At 50.2% G+C, this 15,916-nt stretch overlaps 1 protein-coding gene across 4 annotated transcripts in view; it reads right to left on the bottom strand.

The window, feature by feature from the left end:
- Positions 1–11,831: 11,831 nt before the first annotated feature.
- FUBP3 (far upstream element binding protein 3) overlaps positions 11,832–15,916 on the bottom strand; it is a 48,282-nt gene continuing 44,197 nt past the window's right edge. For 3 of the 4 annotated variants that reach the window (XM_036913569.2, XM_036913570.2, XM_036913573.2), the window contains exons 17-19: positions 15,372–15,443; positions 14,140–14,267; positions 11,832–13,176 (exon numbers count right to left, since the gene is read on the bottom strand). In XM_036913569.2, coding sequence (XP_036769464.1) covers positions 13,168–13,176; positions 14,140–14,267; positions 15,372–15,443 — 209 coding nt within the window. In that variant the 3' untranslated portion in view covers positions 11,832–13,167. The remainder of the gene's footprint in view (positions 13,177–14,139; positions 14,268–15,371; positions 15,444–15,916) is intronic. The other variant, XM_036913571.2, reaches the window with a different exon arrangement.

The raw sequence follows: 15,916 nt of genomic DNA, 5'->3' as shown, positions 1-15,916 counted from the left end.
GTTCGCCCGGCCGCGGTGGCCCCCGTCCGTGCCTCTCTCTTCTCCCCCCTCCCCTCGTGTTCCGCCTGCGATCGGACCCCTTTCCAGCCTTCTCACACCCTCTCGGCTTCGTCTACCCACTTCTCTCTCTTCTGTCTAAATCTCAAGTCTTTCTGGACCCCATTCCCGCCGTGGCCTTCCTCGCGTGGGGCCCGTGTGTCCCCCCGCCCGCCCCGCCCCACCCCGTTCCCGCAGGACGGTCCAGGGATCCGGGGCGCGACTGGCTGCCCAGGCGGGGTGGGGCGCGGGCCTCGGACACCGTTTCAGTGGACGTGACTCTGGCCCGGCCTGCGCGGCGCCGCCGGGCGGAGCAGCAGCTACCGCGCTGTGAATAGGGGACCGCGCCCCTCCCTCAATCTAATTAGCCTCCGCGGCCTGGGAGAGACAAAGGCGCGCCCCGGGGAGCCCACGTCGTCAGGCGCGTCGGCGCAGAGCCGGCGCCCGCGCGGGCAGGTGACTGGCACGCGAGTCTCTCTGGGCGCTGAGGGCGGGGTGCCAGTTCCCCTGAGCCTCCCGGGATCCCTCATCGCCCACGCCCGGGCCCCAGGCCGGCAGGTGCCAGCGCCCCGGTGGGGGCAGTCGGTGCGTGGGGACGGAGGGGAGAAACACGTCGGGAAGCTGCAACTCCAGGAGAGACGCGGCAACGCGCGAGTCAGGTTTTGGCAGCAAAGTGGAGGAAGAGTGAGGCAAAGAGAGGCTGTGATGGAAAGATCTGGATGAACAGACCAGGAGGCACAGGGACACGCGGAGGTGGGGCAGGGGGAGGCAGTGATTCCAAAAAACCCGAGGCCTGGAGAGACACTGAGAGAAAGAGGGAGAAGCAGGAAGAGGGGGACATGAAGGTGCTTCAGACACAGAGACTGGAGGGTAGAAGGCGTGGGGGAAGCAGGCAGGCAGGACGGGGAGCAGGCTGGGCTGGAGGGGGCAGGTGGGAGATAGGCACATCCCTCCGCCCTCTTCCTTCGGGCCCTCTGGCCTGGCCCCGCACCCTCACCACCTCCTGACCCTCCTGTGGGTCTGGGAGCAGTGGAGGGAGTCACGGGCGCTCACTCACGCCCCTACTTTCTCCAGAGTTGCTTCCCACTCCCACACTCAACCTGTCTGTCCTTCCTCTGCCATCTCCCTGGCTTCCTGACTCCCAGTCCTTCAGCTGTCATTCTCCACCTGGGTTGCCCCAGAGCAGAGACTTGGGGCAGAGGGTTATTCCCTGACACTGCGCCTCCGCGCCCCCCCCCACTCCCCTCTGCTGCCATCCACACCCGGAGTCTCTGGCCATTCCTTTGTCCCACAGATATTTACTGATTGCCTACTCTACCGGGCCCTGGGGGGCACCTGGGTGACCAGGGAAGACGCAGTCTTTCCTTTCTTCAACCAGCTTCCAAGGGTGGGGTGGGGGCTGCACCCTGGTGGAGTCAGAGGTGGCATCAGGCTCTCCTAGGCCAGCCTGGGGGCCCTGATGCCTCTCGGGCTCTCACGCCTCTCAGTGGCTTGGACCACATCTGTAAAGTGGGAACGATAACGCTGCCTGTCTCGTCAAGCCTCATGCACCCAGCGAATGAGCTCACACTGAAGAGATGCCTGTGGCCTTCATCCCTGTTACTACTCCCTCTCCAAAGACTGCTCACTCCCATGTGTACTGGTCCTCTGGGCCCATCAGGGGAGGCTCCAGGCTCTGGAGACCTGATGATGTGAGCCAACCCCTGGCCCCAGAAGGTACTGGCTGGGAACCAAAGCACCCACTTCCCTTCTCTGAGCCTCAGTTTCTTCATCTGCAAGATGGAGATAACAATAGAACCTCCACCAGGAGGGTTGCCATGAGGGACAAAAGACATGATGCATGAAAAGCTCAGATGGAGACCAGGACAGAGAATGTAGTTGATATATGGAAAATATTAGCAACTTCATTACATTTAAAAAGTGACACATGGCCATGACTGAAAATTTGGGAAGTATTATAATACAAAGGTTAGTACCAAATATCACCTACAAAGGGACCCTGAAAAGCAAAACCACAGGCTAAGGAAGTTGATCAGTATAAGGAGTCTGTGGTCCTTGTCTTACAGAGTGGTTGGAATGAAGAAACACCACAACAATATTATTACTAACATCTGCTAGGCACTCACTAAGTACCTACTTGTAAGTACTTCACATGGATTTTTCTCAATCCATCCAGATATGCTGGAATAGCTGCTATCATTATTCCCATCTGCCAGAAGGGGAAACTGAGTCACAGAGAAGCTGTGTCTCCGTCAGGGACGCTTCTGGCCCCAAGCAACAGTGGCCCTGATCTCAATGACTGTTGTAGCAGAGGGTTTATTATCTCACATAACATGTTGCAGAGATAGGTCCGTACCTGTGAGTCTTGCTCAGCAGCTCAAGGATGAGTGACTTGAGGTTCTCTGTGTTCCCATAGTCACAAGATGGCTGCCATTGCAGTCAAGTCAGGAAGGCATAAGGACAGTTTCACTGACATGCCCTTGGGCACATCCAATAAGCAAAGGGCAGAGACTCAAATCCAGATAACCTGATTCCAGGGCTGGGCCTTAACCATTGCCACAGGTCATACTTGTTGAACTGTAGAGATGTCAGAAAATGTGTGTTAGATTGGGCTGAATGGAGAGTTGTGATTTTGGCTGCATTTATCTACCCCCAACTTTACCTACTGCCACCTCTCCAGGGTGAGACTTTGGGCAATTAGGGAAGACATACTCATTTGAAGAGCAGTGAAGTAAGTTGTAGCTACAATGAAGACGGAATTTGCTGCTCTAAATGTCCAGTAAGTTAGAAGTTCTATTTATTCTGGAGGCTTCTGGACACTCCAGACTCTCAGACCATCATATATTTATTTTAATTATGCAAATATTTAATGCACACCCCAGTGTGCCAGGCTGGTCCTGGAGCTTGGGGGCATTGAGCAAGAGCAAGCCATGCTCTGCAACATCAGTCCAGCCCTGGCAGCTGCTGGTCCCTGGAGACTTCAGTTCAACCAGCATCTGCTGTGAACTCGCCCTGTGCCATCCCTGGCTGAGCATTAAGAGGCCAAAGAGGACCCATGTGGTTTCTGTCCTTGAGATGCTGAGATGCTGATGTTTCCTGAGTAAGCTGGGCACACCCACACTACCCAGGTCATGCTCTGCGATGTTAGCTGGAGTTGTAGAATCCTCCATGGAATTTCAGGGAGAAAGGCATTGCATCCTTGTTCTTTAGCTGGCTGGAATGTCCTCTTATTCCCCACAGCTCTCGTGAAGGGGCTACTTGGAGCCACGGGCTCACTGGGCCCAGTTCTGTGCCAGCCCTAGGTCCCCCACTACAAAGCAAGGAACTCTACTTTCACACCCCCAGATGGGGGGTGGGGGGAGGCTTCACGTGTATGTCGAGCAGTGAAATGAACTCTTATGAAGGAATGTAATTTAGAAAACATTGGACTTCTGGTTTCAGCCCCAACATATAAAAAATTTGGAAATCATCACTCTTAAACTTGCAACAAGAAAAAGCTGGACAAACTCAAAGTCAGTGGCTTTTCTTGGACTCATCGGAGAACTGAGGTAAACTGTTACTCTGCCATCTGGAAAGTCAGGGGGATCTGGAGAATCACAGCTGAGATCTGTCCACCTGGAGCAGAACCACAAGGGCCACAGCTGGTAGGAACCCTTAACTGGTCATTTTGATGGACTGCTGGAGGCTGAGTGCAGACCAACAGCAGAATAAGAAACTCCTGGGGTTTGCAGTCTTCGGGGACACAACTGTCATGGTTTTTACTTCCAGGAACCCTGCCAGTTTCTCCAGGAGAAGATCTGAGATCTTCTGGTGTCCCTGGCAGGGTGCTGGGAGAGTGGGTCTGCTGAAATTCACACAGAGCCTTCTCCCACAGAGGGGAAGGGAATGCTATATGCTCTCTGGCTCCCTCCAGATTGCCCATCTCACCCAAGAGAGAAACTAACAAATGAACAATCCTGGTCAACTGGGGAGGGCTTCCAGGAATTCACTGGAACTGCTGCAGCCAGAGAAGGGGGTGGGAAGACGAGCTCCACCCTGGAGAAATAGCCCCGAGCCACAAGTCCTCGAAAAGGCGAACATTTCATTGCAAGGTTGTGGAGTCCTGTCCATCTCCCACACCTCAGTGCCGCAACCGACGGGTCCGAGACACCGAAGGAGCCTGCAAGACTTGGGCTCTCTCTGGACACGGGGAAGCCCAAAGTCAAGACAGGAGACCAGACCCTAGAGAATTTCAAGCCTCTCCCCTTCAGCTCCAGCCAACATTACATTACATGCGACCTAACTCCATGACACATGGACATACATCCTTACACTGAAAGCTTATTTTCCTCAGTTCCTATTATCTGATACATGTTCAGCTTTCAACAAAAAACATCACAAGGCGTGCCAAAAAGGCAAGAGAAAACATGATCTGCGGAGGCAAAGCGGTGATCGGAACCAGGCTCCGCTGTGACACCAGGGCTGGAATTCTCAGGCAGGGACTTAAAAAAAACTATGATTAATATGTTAAGGGCTCTAATAGGAAAAGTAGGTGATACGCAGAACAGACAGGTAGTAGAAGCCGAGAGACGGAAACACTAAGGAACGATCAAAACGAGACGCTGAAATCAGAAACACCGGGACTGGAATGGAGCGCGCCTCGAGGGGCTCACCGGAACCCTAGACCCAGCTGAGGAAAGGATTGAGCCTGAAGGCACGTCAGTAGAACCTTTCCTAACAGAAGTGCAAGGAGAAAAAGAACAAGATAGCCAAGAGCTGGTGGGGTAGTGCGGGGGGCGGCGGGTAATTCCAGAAGGTACAATGTATGCGTAACTAGAATAACCAGAAGGAGAAGCAAGAAAGACGGAGCAGAAGAAACATTGGATGTGTTGGAGATCTGTCTGAGATACTAATGGCTGAGAACTTTCAAGAGAAATTAATGACAGGCAATAAACCACAGACCCACCCAGGCTGTTTGCAGATAAACAAAAAACTGGAGTAAGATAAATGATGATAATTTTTAGAAAGCACCGCCCCCCCTCCCCCAGCAAACAAAACACCCAACACAACAAATACCACACCTGGGCGTAACATTCAAAATGCAGAAAAACCAAATAAAAGATAAAAGTGGCGTTCAAATAGCAACAGATTTATAAGCTCATAGGTACAGTATTTACTGTATCTGACAATGGCAGCAGTAAGGCTGATGTCAGATTCGAAACAAGGATGTTGGGGGTGTCATTTCACAGGAAACTCAACATGCGCCTTATTTCTGAATCAGCCGCACAGTATGGGTGTGATTCGGAATCAGAGGAATAAGCAGTTAATGACAGCAGGAGTTGAAGTGCTTACCTTGTTTTCTTAGATACTCTTATAAAACTGATTCAGAAGATTCAAGGAGAAGGACATTTTGTATCAAAGTTGAATTATGAAGTCACTGCTGCTAGGCAGAAACAAGCCCTTCTCCTGGACGGCAAGCCCTGTGAGGGGAGAGCTGCCGCCTTCTTCCCCCAGGGCCAAGCACAGGGCTTGCATATGGCTTGTGCTTCAGCTACACTAGTTGTGGGTGTTAACTGCATAATGACCACCAAGTACAGTGAGATGATCTGCTTGCTGGAGCCTTGCCTGGCATCTAATTGAGCACGGAACTCAGGAATGAACTGAGTAATGAGCTTTTTGGTACAATTTTGCTGGAGCAGGTAATTACAGGCCTGGATTCAAAGACCAGCCCAAAGTTAGAACATTTCCTCGTCTGCAATGTGAACAGGGATGTCTTACCTAGATGGAAATGAGTTCAGCTGGTAGCGCATGTTGTCATGTTGCAGGTCTTTAATGGGATGAATTATGGTATAAACTACAGACCGATATTTCCATGACTATACATGCAAAAATCCTAAACAAAAATATTAGCAAACGACTTCAGTGGTGTATAAGGAGAGATAATAAATATGACGAAATGAGGTTGATTTTAGGAATGCAAGGCTGGGTTAACATTTGAAGATCAATGTAATTGACTATATTAAGAATAAAATGGTGATAAATCATGTGATGATCTTCATAGATACAGAAAAACAATTTGAAAAATTCAACACCAGTTCGTGATAAAACTTTTGGCAAACAAGAAACAGAAGGGAACTCCTTATCTGATAAAGGGTATATACAACAAATACACAGCAGACATAACTAATGGTAAATTACTGAAAGTGTTCCCTCTGGGACTATAAAGACCAGCGAGGATGCCCACTCTCAATACCTTCAGTCAATAATGTACTGGAGGTCTTAGGTAGTGTAATGAAGTAATAAAAAGAAAGTCGCATAAGGATTGGAAAGAAAAAAACAACACCACACCATTGTTGTGCACAAATGACATGATTCCGAACACAGAAAATCCAAAATGAATATACAAGCTATTAGAATTAGTAAGAAATTTGAGTAAGGTAATTGGAATCAAGGTCAAAATATATAACAATAAACTTTATTTCTGAAACCAGCAACAAAGAAATGAAAAATGAAATTTAAAATACCACTTTCAATAACAGCAAAAACATAAAAAACCTAGTAATAAATGGAAAGAAGGATGGGCAAGACTTCTATCCTAAAGACTACTAAGATTATAGAGGGAAATAAAAAAACTAAAGGACATACCACGTTCACGGAGCGGAAGACTCGATCTTGTTAGGTTGTCAATTATTCCCAAATTGATCCATAGGATAAATACAATCCCAGTCAAAATCCCAGAAACTTTAAAAACATTTTTTTTGGGGGGTAGAGGATTGATAAATGGATTCTACAATTTTTGAGAAAATGCAAAGGGCTGAGATTAGCCAAGGCTATCTTGAAGAACAAAACTGAAGGACTTCTATACAAGGTACTTCATTAAGATAGGGTTTTGTTGGCACAAAGAAACAAGCTGATCGAAAAAAATGGAAATGCAGCATATAACAACTTGAGAGCATGGTGTTTTTTAAAAAATTACTGTTGAAAATGTATAAACATATTTAGTGTGTTTTATTGGAATTTGAATCAAACAACAGTGCAACCCTTGAGCCTAGCCTAACACCATTTGGAAACCTCCAGTGTGGTCAATTCCTGAGAAAGGGAAACTCGAAAGAGCTGTGACCTGTGCAAGTCACCCAGGAAGTCAGCCGTCCAGGCAGGGGACAAAAGTGAGGACTCTGGACTCCCCAGTCCTCTCCCCTTAATTGAAGAAAAGGCCAAGGTCTGGGGACAAACTTTTTGACATACACACTGAAGACAGGTGACCTAATGGTATGACATCAATCCTGGGTACAAATCCATGCAAACCCAGCCCATCACCCCAATCTTTAGTGTCATGCTTCTCTTAAACACAGAGCTGTCTCTGAGAACACCAGTGACAACCACAGTGGATAGAGGGTACGGGGATTTCTGGGGCTTGCTGTAAGGCGGCCGAGTGGTTGTAGTGAGGGGTGGTTGAGGCAGTTGTGGGACCCAGGTCCCTGCTCAGGGGCCAAAGCACCTACTCCCCAGGAAATCAAGATTGGAAAAATCTGATGCCAGAGGAAGGGACCCAAAGGATCACAGAGTCCTTTGTCATGTGCTTAACAGGATTTCGTTAAATGTCATCTTTGGCGTCAGAACTGAGCAACCTCAGTGCACCCAAACCCTGGCCAGAGTCGTCCTCCACACATTTGTCACATACAACAGCGTGTGCGGGGGGTCCTGGCTTCTCCTACCTGCCCTAGGTGGATGGTTCTAACGGGCTAGCTGCCGAAACTGCAGGGGGCCGATGAGCTGGACCTGGGGCTGTGGAACCCTGGGCAGACCAGGTAAGCCCAGAAGCTAGAGGATCAGTGTTGAGGCCAACATATTTTTCAGATCACACAGTCTGTCCTTGATATTCACAGTGGAGCAGAAAAAGCCACAGGAGCAGTCAGAAGCCCTGGACTCAGTTATTTCTAGGATCTGCCATTTTACAAGTGCTCATTATGAGCCAGGTGTTAAGTGTTTCCCATACACGTCATTGAATCCTACCTCAGCCCCATGATCAGGTAGGTAGTTCTGACCCCCATCCTGCAGATGAGGAAAGTGAGGCATATGGCGTTGAATCACTTGCCTTAGGTCGCATAGCTATTGAGTGGTAGAGACAGGACTCAAACCCAAGCTTCGGTGGCGCAACATTTAAACCTTCCCCCTGCTGCTCCAGGCAGGCCGCAGCTGCCAGGTCCCTCTGCGTGTCCCTTGCACACGTACCGTGTCTGTCGTGGGAGGGCAAAGTGGGCAGGTTTTGCAGTCAGACTGACCTGAGCCTGGGCTCTGCCACCTACATGTCCATGGTATGAGTCGGCTAAGAACCTATTCAAACCTGTCTCCTCATCTCGAAAAGGAGCCCTCAGGGGAAAGTAAGATGCAGCAGGTTCTCTGTACGCTCAGGAGTTGCATTCTATAAAGTCAGATTCAGAGAACCTGAATCAGTGAATACTGGACCATTGCTCTCACAGAAAATACAGGGCTAGGCTCCTGCAAACCTATGGTCACATCTTTATAAACCAATCAGTATGTAACCTTGTCTGATACATGTTTCCACTTAAAGACACTGTATTTAATATATTTTGTAATTCTAACACTGAGCTCATGACCAACAGCATTGTAACTCATGCCTTAACAAAGCTCATCCAACATGTGTGCTTTCTCTATAAGGCACATCACAGCCTTCTTGTACTTGGGAACATGGGACAGCAACTATGCTTGGGGGCATTTAAACAGTGAAACTGCCAACAGAAAGCACAAAAATGCAAAAAACATGGCATTAAATAGGGTGCCCGGACACTGCTTCGTATGAGAGCTGCGCAGGAAGGCAGTGTCGCCTTATTCGCCTCAACCGGGAACATGTGCATCAGGCAACTTACTTTTTTTTTTTGCTGTGAATGACCACAGAAGTGCAATGAGTATTCATTTTAAGGTTATAAATAAATTTTAGTGAGTAGGCAAATTTGGAATATGCAATCAAATTTGATTCCAAATACAGAGTCAAACATAATTGACTATAATGCATTTACAAGGCCTGGCTTCTGGTTGGCATCCAAAACTATTAGGGCCATTTCCTCACCATAGCAGCCACCTCACTTGGTGGTGACTGCACTGTTCCCCACTCAACCTTGAGCTCCCTGTGAGGTTGAAGCCACGACGCTGTCGACTGAAGCCCTAGATGAAGCGCAGCACAGAAGTTGGCACAGGACTGGCCCCTGCGAGCTTGTGTGAATGAGGGCAGGTCCCTCAGCTTCTGTGAGCCCTCATCTGTAAAATGGGAAGATCAGCCCTGTCTGCCTCCCTTGGCACGGAGACGTCCCTCAAAGGAGACGGTTGGGAAGTGCCAGGACTCCCTTGGTAGGCACTCCTACAAGGCCCTCAGGACAAAGGCCAGCGGACATTCCTGTTTCCAATGGCTCAGGGACGGGGGCTGTCTTTACTTCCCCTTCCGATGCACAAGACACAGACCCGGGGCCAGTGCCCCCTGCGGAATGGAGTGTCAAGACACTTTCTCGCCATTAATCTCAAGAGTCTATCAGGATCATTTGCATTAGCCCATCTTCAAAAACCCCAGCTGGGCCCCAGTGGACCAGAAGTGGGGCTGAGCGCACCTTGCTGCTGTAGGCAGCCAGAGGCTGAGGCTCCACGGTGTCCAACTGCCCTCTTGGACCAGGCCCTGCAACATGTCACCTGTGCTCCAGCCAACCCAACGTGGGGGCTGTAGGACACCAATGGATGGTGACCACTTGGGAGGGACACCGGAAAGACAGCGCCTTCTGCCTGATGAGAGGCAGGGGTATTGATGGAGAACACTGGCTGGAGTACCCCACCCCCAGCCCAAACTCTAGGGTGTTGGGAACAGCCCAGCTGGGTCCTTGACTAGTGAACACGGGCAGCCAGCAGAGAGCAAGTGTGCTCGTGTGGAGGAAGGCGGGGCAGTTCTGAAGACAGACGGGTACCCGCTCCGCCCCCCACCTCCCCAAACACACAGACTGTCCTTTCGGTGATGACTCTGCAGCTTTCTTAATGGAACACAATCGCTGAACTTGGTACATTTCAAGCACTTTAGCCTTCCAGGACACCAGACTGCTGATGAAAACCATCTTCTGTGGGCGCCATGTTAATGAGGCCAAATTTCATATGCTTGCAAACTTTCCCCCCTGCCTCCTGCTGTACTGTGTGCACCCCCCACACTGCCGGGCCCCCACCCCCAATAAAAGGTTGCATCAGAGACAGAGAGATTTCCATAATTTATAGTATGGGCATTTCACTGGGGACAAGCGCTAATCTGTACTTACCGATACATTTAAGAAAATGCATCCTCCCGCAAGCCTGCACCATTTATGACTCTTGGCACAAACCGCAATGCTCAGTCTTCAATTAAGGGACACCTTAGGGTTCATTATCACACAATCGCTCCCTGCGAACCATGCCAAATGCTGTTTTGGCACAGAGCTTGGAAGATGAATTAGAAGGAAGTCTTCTCTGTAATGCCCTCTCCCTAATTCCCATTCCCATCATCAGCGTTTATGCCCTCCTCTTGCTTGACCCCCTCCTACTTTCCAAGTGGCTTTTACTATTCAATTTCTCAACGTCAAACTCGATTCTCTAGAGGTGTAGTTAAAGATGCCACATCTCCTTTTGTCTTCCGGCCTCAGAACGGCTGCAGATGGGCTGCTCTCCACACCCCTTCTCGGCCCGGAGGAGCCCCAGCTGCTTTCTTTCCCCTCCTCTTAGAGCTCAGGGTAGAGAAAAGAAAAGGGGCTAGAACTAGAAACACACGCACGGCCGCGAGGAGGGCTCTGCGCAGGGCTGTCTGCATTCGATGACTTGCATGTAAGCTCCGGCAAAGGCAAGGGACATTTAAATATTAAAGAAGAAAGCTGTGTTCGGAGCCAGTTGCTTCCAACAACAGGAAAGGAGGGAGTGAAAAAAAAGGAGCCAAAGGCTCATCTTTCCTCCACAATATTCCTCTAGTCGGGGCTCCATGCTCCACCATCGTGTCCTGAAAGCGCAGGACCCTCCACGATTTAAAGCCATGGGCAAGGACACCCCCTTTCTGTTTCCTTAATGAAAACAACACAACAAAATGAGCACATTTGCTGGCACTTCCCCACAGCAGGCGTAGGGCTGAGGGAATAATGCCACCCACCGCCCACCGCACGGCCACAGGCTGAGTGCCGGCAGAGGGAGCGGGGGGTGGGGTGGGGTGGGGGGGCCTGGGCAGCTGCAGCCAGAGAAACACACCAGGAAACCAGGAAGGACGAGGTAGCCAGATGTGCCAGGCGGTGACCAGAGGGAGGCTTAGGTCCTAACCTCTTAGGGGGGCAGCTGTGGGGGAGGAGGTGTGGGGGCGTGTGGCGGGAGTGGGGAAGCAGTGCCGACTCAGTCACAGAACGCAGGCCCATCTGGCTGCGAGCTGGCCGCTGCCTCTTTATGCCTCTGCACCGTGACTCCCTTAAGTGAGTCTTCCAGCCCCACTCAGGAAGAGGCACCTCTGCACAGGAAACGCGTTATTGACCTCTCCGTGTCACACCCACGTCAAGAGAGGCTTAGATGTGACAGGTAAGAGGGGCTGACAGTAACAAAAGCTCTCAAGTCAAACCGTCAAGTTATACAAGCCCATTCATATAAAATTAGCTTAACGAAGTAGCTAGAAGCCCAGGCTGTGCACCAACAAAGTCTGGCTGATGTAGTACAAGGTGATTAGCTAAGAACCGCAAAAATCCTGGCTTTTTATTTCAGGTGGCAGGGGGCAGGGGGCAGAGGGAGGAATAAGCAAATGGAAAAACCAAACAGCCTAAAAATACTTGGTCCACAAGAAGTCTTGTGGAAATTTTATTATATAGAGTGTAAAATGAATTGTCAGTCAAATAAAAAGAATGCTTTTTTTTTTTAAAAAAAAACATGCATAACATTTTCCAATTGCCTTTTTTAATGGTTAGACATTTCAAGCATTATAAAGAGAATGAGAAAAACCAGAACTGTAACGTCAGTACATTTCACACGGAATGTCCCTCAGATCAATTAAAAATGCAAGAAAAAATAGCTTCAATTCCGTTTTTCTTTCCTTTAAAAATACATGTTATCTGTACAAGATACACTACAGTAAACATTGGAAATCATATTATCCCTTTTATTAAACCAAAATTATTTAATTCATATTGTGGTTAATACTAGATTTATTCATTCATCTAGTTAATCTGGCAAATATTAAGAAAATATTTAAAAGAAAAAAAGCAAGAAACACCTTGGAATTAAAAAATAGTTACTACCTTTTTATGCAGTTTAATGTTCCACAGTGTTTGTTAAAAGTTATACTGAATTTCTTTTTAATATTAAAAATAACAGTATTTATATTTCTGAGAGAATAGAGAAAGGTTTTTTGTTTTGTTTTTAAAACAAGCTTGGAGGTCTTAGATACACATTTGGAACCAGTAATGGAGACATGAAAAAAACGTATGCTAAACACATGAACACATTTTTATATTACCCCTTTAGAACTCTAGAAATTATACAAACCCTATAAAATGCCCCCTCCCAATCCCTGTTTGACAGCAATTATCTGTCTCAATTCAGAATTCACATAATTAATTACAATACATAATAGTTCAGTTTTTCAAAAAATGCAATAAAACCAGACAGCCAAGGTATAAGAAATTAGAAGTAAAACATTTAATGAATTTACACATTTAAGAATATTTAAATACTGTTTAAAAATTTTTAAAAAGAATTTGTTACATACCACCTAAGACTTCCAAGCCACTTTCTGTTGCAACAGAAAAACTGTAAATAAAAAGACACGCAAACAAAACAAAACAAAACAGAACGAAAACACACCATGTTGAAATGTCACTGCTCCGAGGCACATTCTGGTGCCTGAATTTGCAGGTTATTGCTCTGCAAAGAATCCCAGAGCTTAAATGTTTGAAATAACAAACAAAAATAATGAAACAAAAATTATCAGCAATTTTTAGTAACTAATTTTCCTGATTTTTAGAAAAATTCTGTTAATCTAAATATAGTGTTTCACAGAACAAAACAAAGGTTCTTCATCAAAAGGTTTGCAAATCTAAAAACCTCTGTTACAAATAGGTTTTTGCTCACAAGGATTTCGGGGGAAGACGAGCCGCAGGTCATGTCCTACTGTTCCTGTGGAAGGAAGGAGAGAGAAATTGGTCTGACGGCAAATTCCCCAGGCCTAGTCTCGTGTCTGGGGCTCTGTCAGTGGAGGCGACAGGTCACCCTCTTCATCTGGCTCCACAACAGGCAACGACACAAAACGTCTCAGCACCTTCTTGGGCCTCTGGTCATGGGGTGGGGCCCAGACACAACCCTCTCTCAAAGGGGTCCTGGTGCACCTCCCGCAGGGGCTACCAAGTGGAGAGGGAGCGAGCCGGGTACTTCTCAGCCACCCGCCAGCCCGCACGCCTCTCCCTGCTGGGCCCAGGCGGCAGCGAGATGAGCCTCCAGCTTTGGGCTCTGGGCCTGTGGTGACCGACATGCTGTCCATGGGGACCAGACTGCCACCAGGTCACCTGGAACGTGCCCCATGGGAGCACATGCCCTCCTCTCTCTGTCGGTAAGAAGCCTGTTTGTGGCCTTGGGGTGGACAGTGCCCTCCAGGTTTCTGTGTGGGACCAAGCAGTGTGCCCTCCCCCGGCTGTTCCTCACTGCTGACTAGGGGTAAGGTGACAGCCCGGTGAGACCACCCTCTTCAACAGCAGCGGTGGCGTGGGACCTCCTTAGTCCCTACTAGGAGAGCCAAGCTTGCCCAGAATCACCTAAGTTTCTAGTTAGGAAAACTGAGACCCAGAGGGAAAAACTGAGAGCCACTCAGCACCGTGGCCTGGGGCCTGGCTTTGAGGGAGACGTCCTTGCAGGGGCTGCCTGACCAGTTCTTCTCCAGTGGCCCCCACCCACTGTCTCTGGAGGGAGGAGGGCCAGGGGGCTGCAGTGGGGGTCTCAGCGGACAGCAGCCGTTCTGCGCAGCGCTGGGGCCCGAGCCGCTCCTCCAGACCCAGTGCTCTCGTCGCAGACTGGGCACACGCAGGCTTGGGAGAAGCGGGTTGGGGCCGGCCTGGGAGGTATCAGCAGAGCTGACTGGCTACAGACCTGGCTGTGGGCCTGGGCCTGCCCTAGTGTCTGCCCGTAGAAAGCGACCTGCTGCCTGTAATACTCGGCCCAGGCCATGGTGTAGTCGGGTGGGGAGCTGGCCTGGGGAGCAGCGCTCGCAGCGTGACCTGATTGACAAAGGGAAACAGAGGTTAGGGGGGGTGGGGACATGTGCAGGTTGGCAAAGGACACGGTGAGTTGGCAGGATCCCTTCCCCATCCTGGGGCATCAGGAACAAGTGCCCGGTGGGCTCTGCCTCTGGGCGTAGTGAAGCTGGTGGTGCTTGAGAAGCCCAAGTCTGTCTTTTCTCCAGAACCATGGTCTCCACACCTGCTGCTTCCAGTGCCCAAGCGGACAGGGAGAGAGGGAGGGGGTGGGGACTGGCTTGGGGGCATATGTGCACCTGGGCAGGTGGCCGCTCTGTGGAGGCTGGATGCACAGGCGCCCGTGTCTGGGACCCTGGATGTGGAAGGTCTGGGGAAGACAGGGCTTCTGGCCTTTTCCCAGGTGCTGCAGATGATGGCCTCCGTGATACCCACCCGGCCTCCAGAGGGCTACTGACCAGGTGATGACTCCAAACGGAAGGTGGAGCTTCTCTGCCCAGAGCCCATCCACCCACCCACCGCTCCCAATGAGACCCACATATTCAGGCTTGATAGTTTGGGGCACACACACAGGATTTAGGACTAATTTAAATGATTCGCTTGGTTTTTTGGGCAGTTGTTACTAGGTTTTTTCCCTTCTCTTTTTAAAGATGGTCTGGTTTCCAGCCCTGAAGAAAATGCGCTTAAGCGGAGCAGGCACCTCAGCTCCCATTCCCACCCCAGGCACCCTTCCTGGAGTTTTTCCAGTTTTCCCTTCACCGGCCCTGAAATGACCACGAAGAGCTGGGCAGTGGCAAGACAGCCAAAGGCTACCTGGCTGGGCTGAGTCCTGGTCAAGCAGTCAGAAAGGGGCTGGCCATAGCAAGACCAGCTGTCCCCATGTCGGGGTGCCATGCCCACCTCCAGGCCCCTTGGAGTCCAGAGGGGGACAACACTGACGGGGAGGGGGGTGGTAAATGCTCTCACCAGACAGACACGCGGGGGAAGAGGGGGACGGAGACAGACATTGGATGGAGACACACAGGAAAAGCACTAGAAAGAAAGGTGACAGGGAACCATGGACAGTTCAGTCCACAGGCTTGGAGCTGTGCCTGGGGGCCTGCTTGTCGTGAAGGCCGACACACTCACTCTGCTTTTTGTAATAGTCCTCCCAGGCCTTGCTGTAGTCAGGCTGGCTGCTCTGCGGCTGGCTCTGCTGGCCTGCGCGAAGAACACAAAAGCAGTCAGGCCTTCGGGCTTCCTCCCAGCCTCAGCCCCCAGCCTGGCCGCCTCCAGGCCCTGCTCCCTGCTCTCTGCACTCACTCACTCACCCCCTGGGCCACACGTTGCTCCAGAGCCCATTCTGGACCCTGTGGCCTGGGAAGAAGGTGGCAACAGGCCAGCCCTGGGAGGGGACATGTCAACACCCAAGAGGGCCTCCCCCCAGGCTGGTAGGGGCAACAGTGCAACTAAGACCCCCTTGAGAATGGGGCTGGGTAGACAGCTGCCTCTCAAGGGCAACTGGCAGGAAAACTCTCAAACACCTTTAGACAAGGACTTGAGCTTGAGCTGTGGTGGAGAAGAGCTCCGGGGCCAGAGTGACTGCCATGTGAGGCTCCCTGGATCAGCCTTCAAGCAGGACAAAGAGCCTGCATGGTGCTGACCACTCTGCACCCGGCCCCTCTGCTCCCAGA

This window comes from Manis pentadactyla, chromosome 3 (assembly GCF_030020395.1).
Source record: "Manis pentadactyla isolate mManPen7 chromosome 3, mManPen7.hap1, whole genome shotgun sequence".
Taxonomy (NCBI): domain Eukaryota; kingdom Metazoa; phylum Chordata; class Mammalia; order Pholidota; family Manidae; genus Manis; species Manis pentadactyla.
The sequence above is the reverse complement of the archived record's forward strand: the minus strand, read 5'-3'. Positions and strand labels throughout refer to the sequence as shown.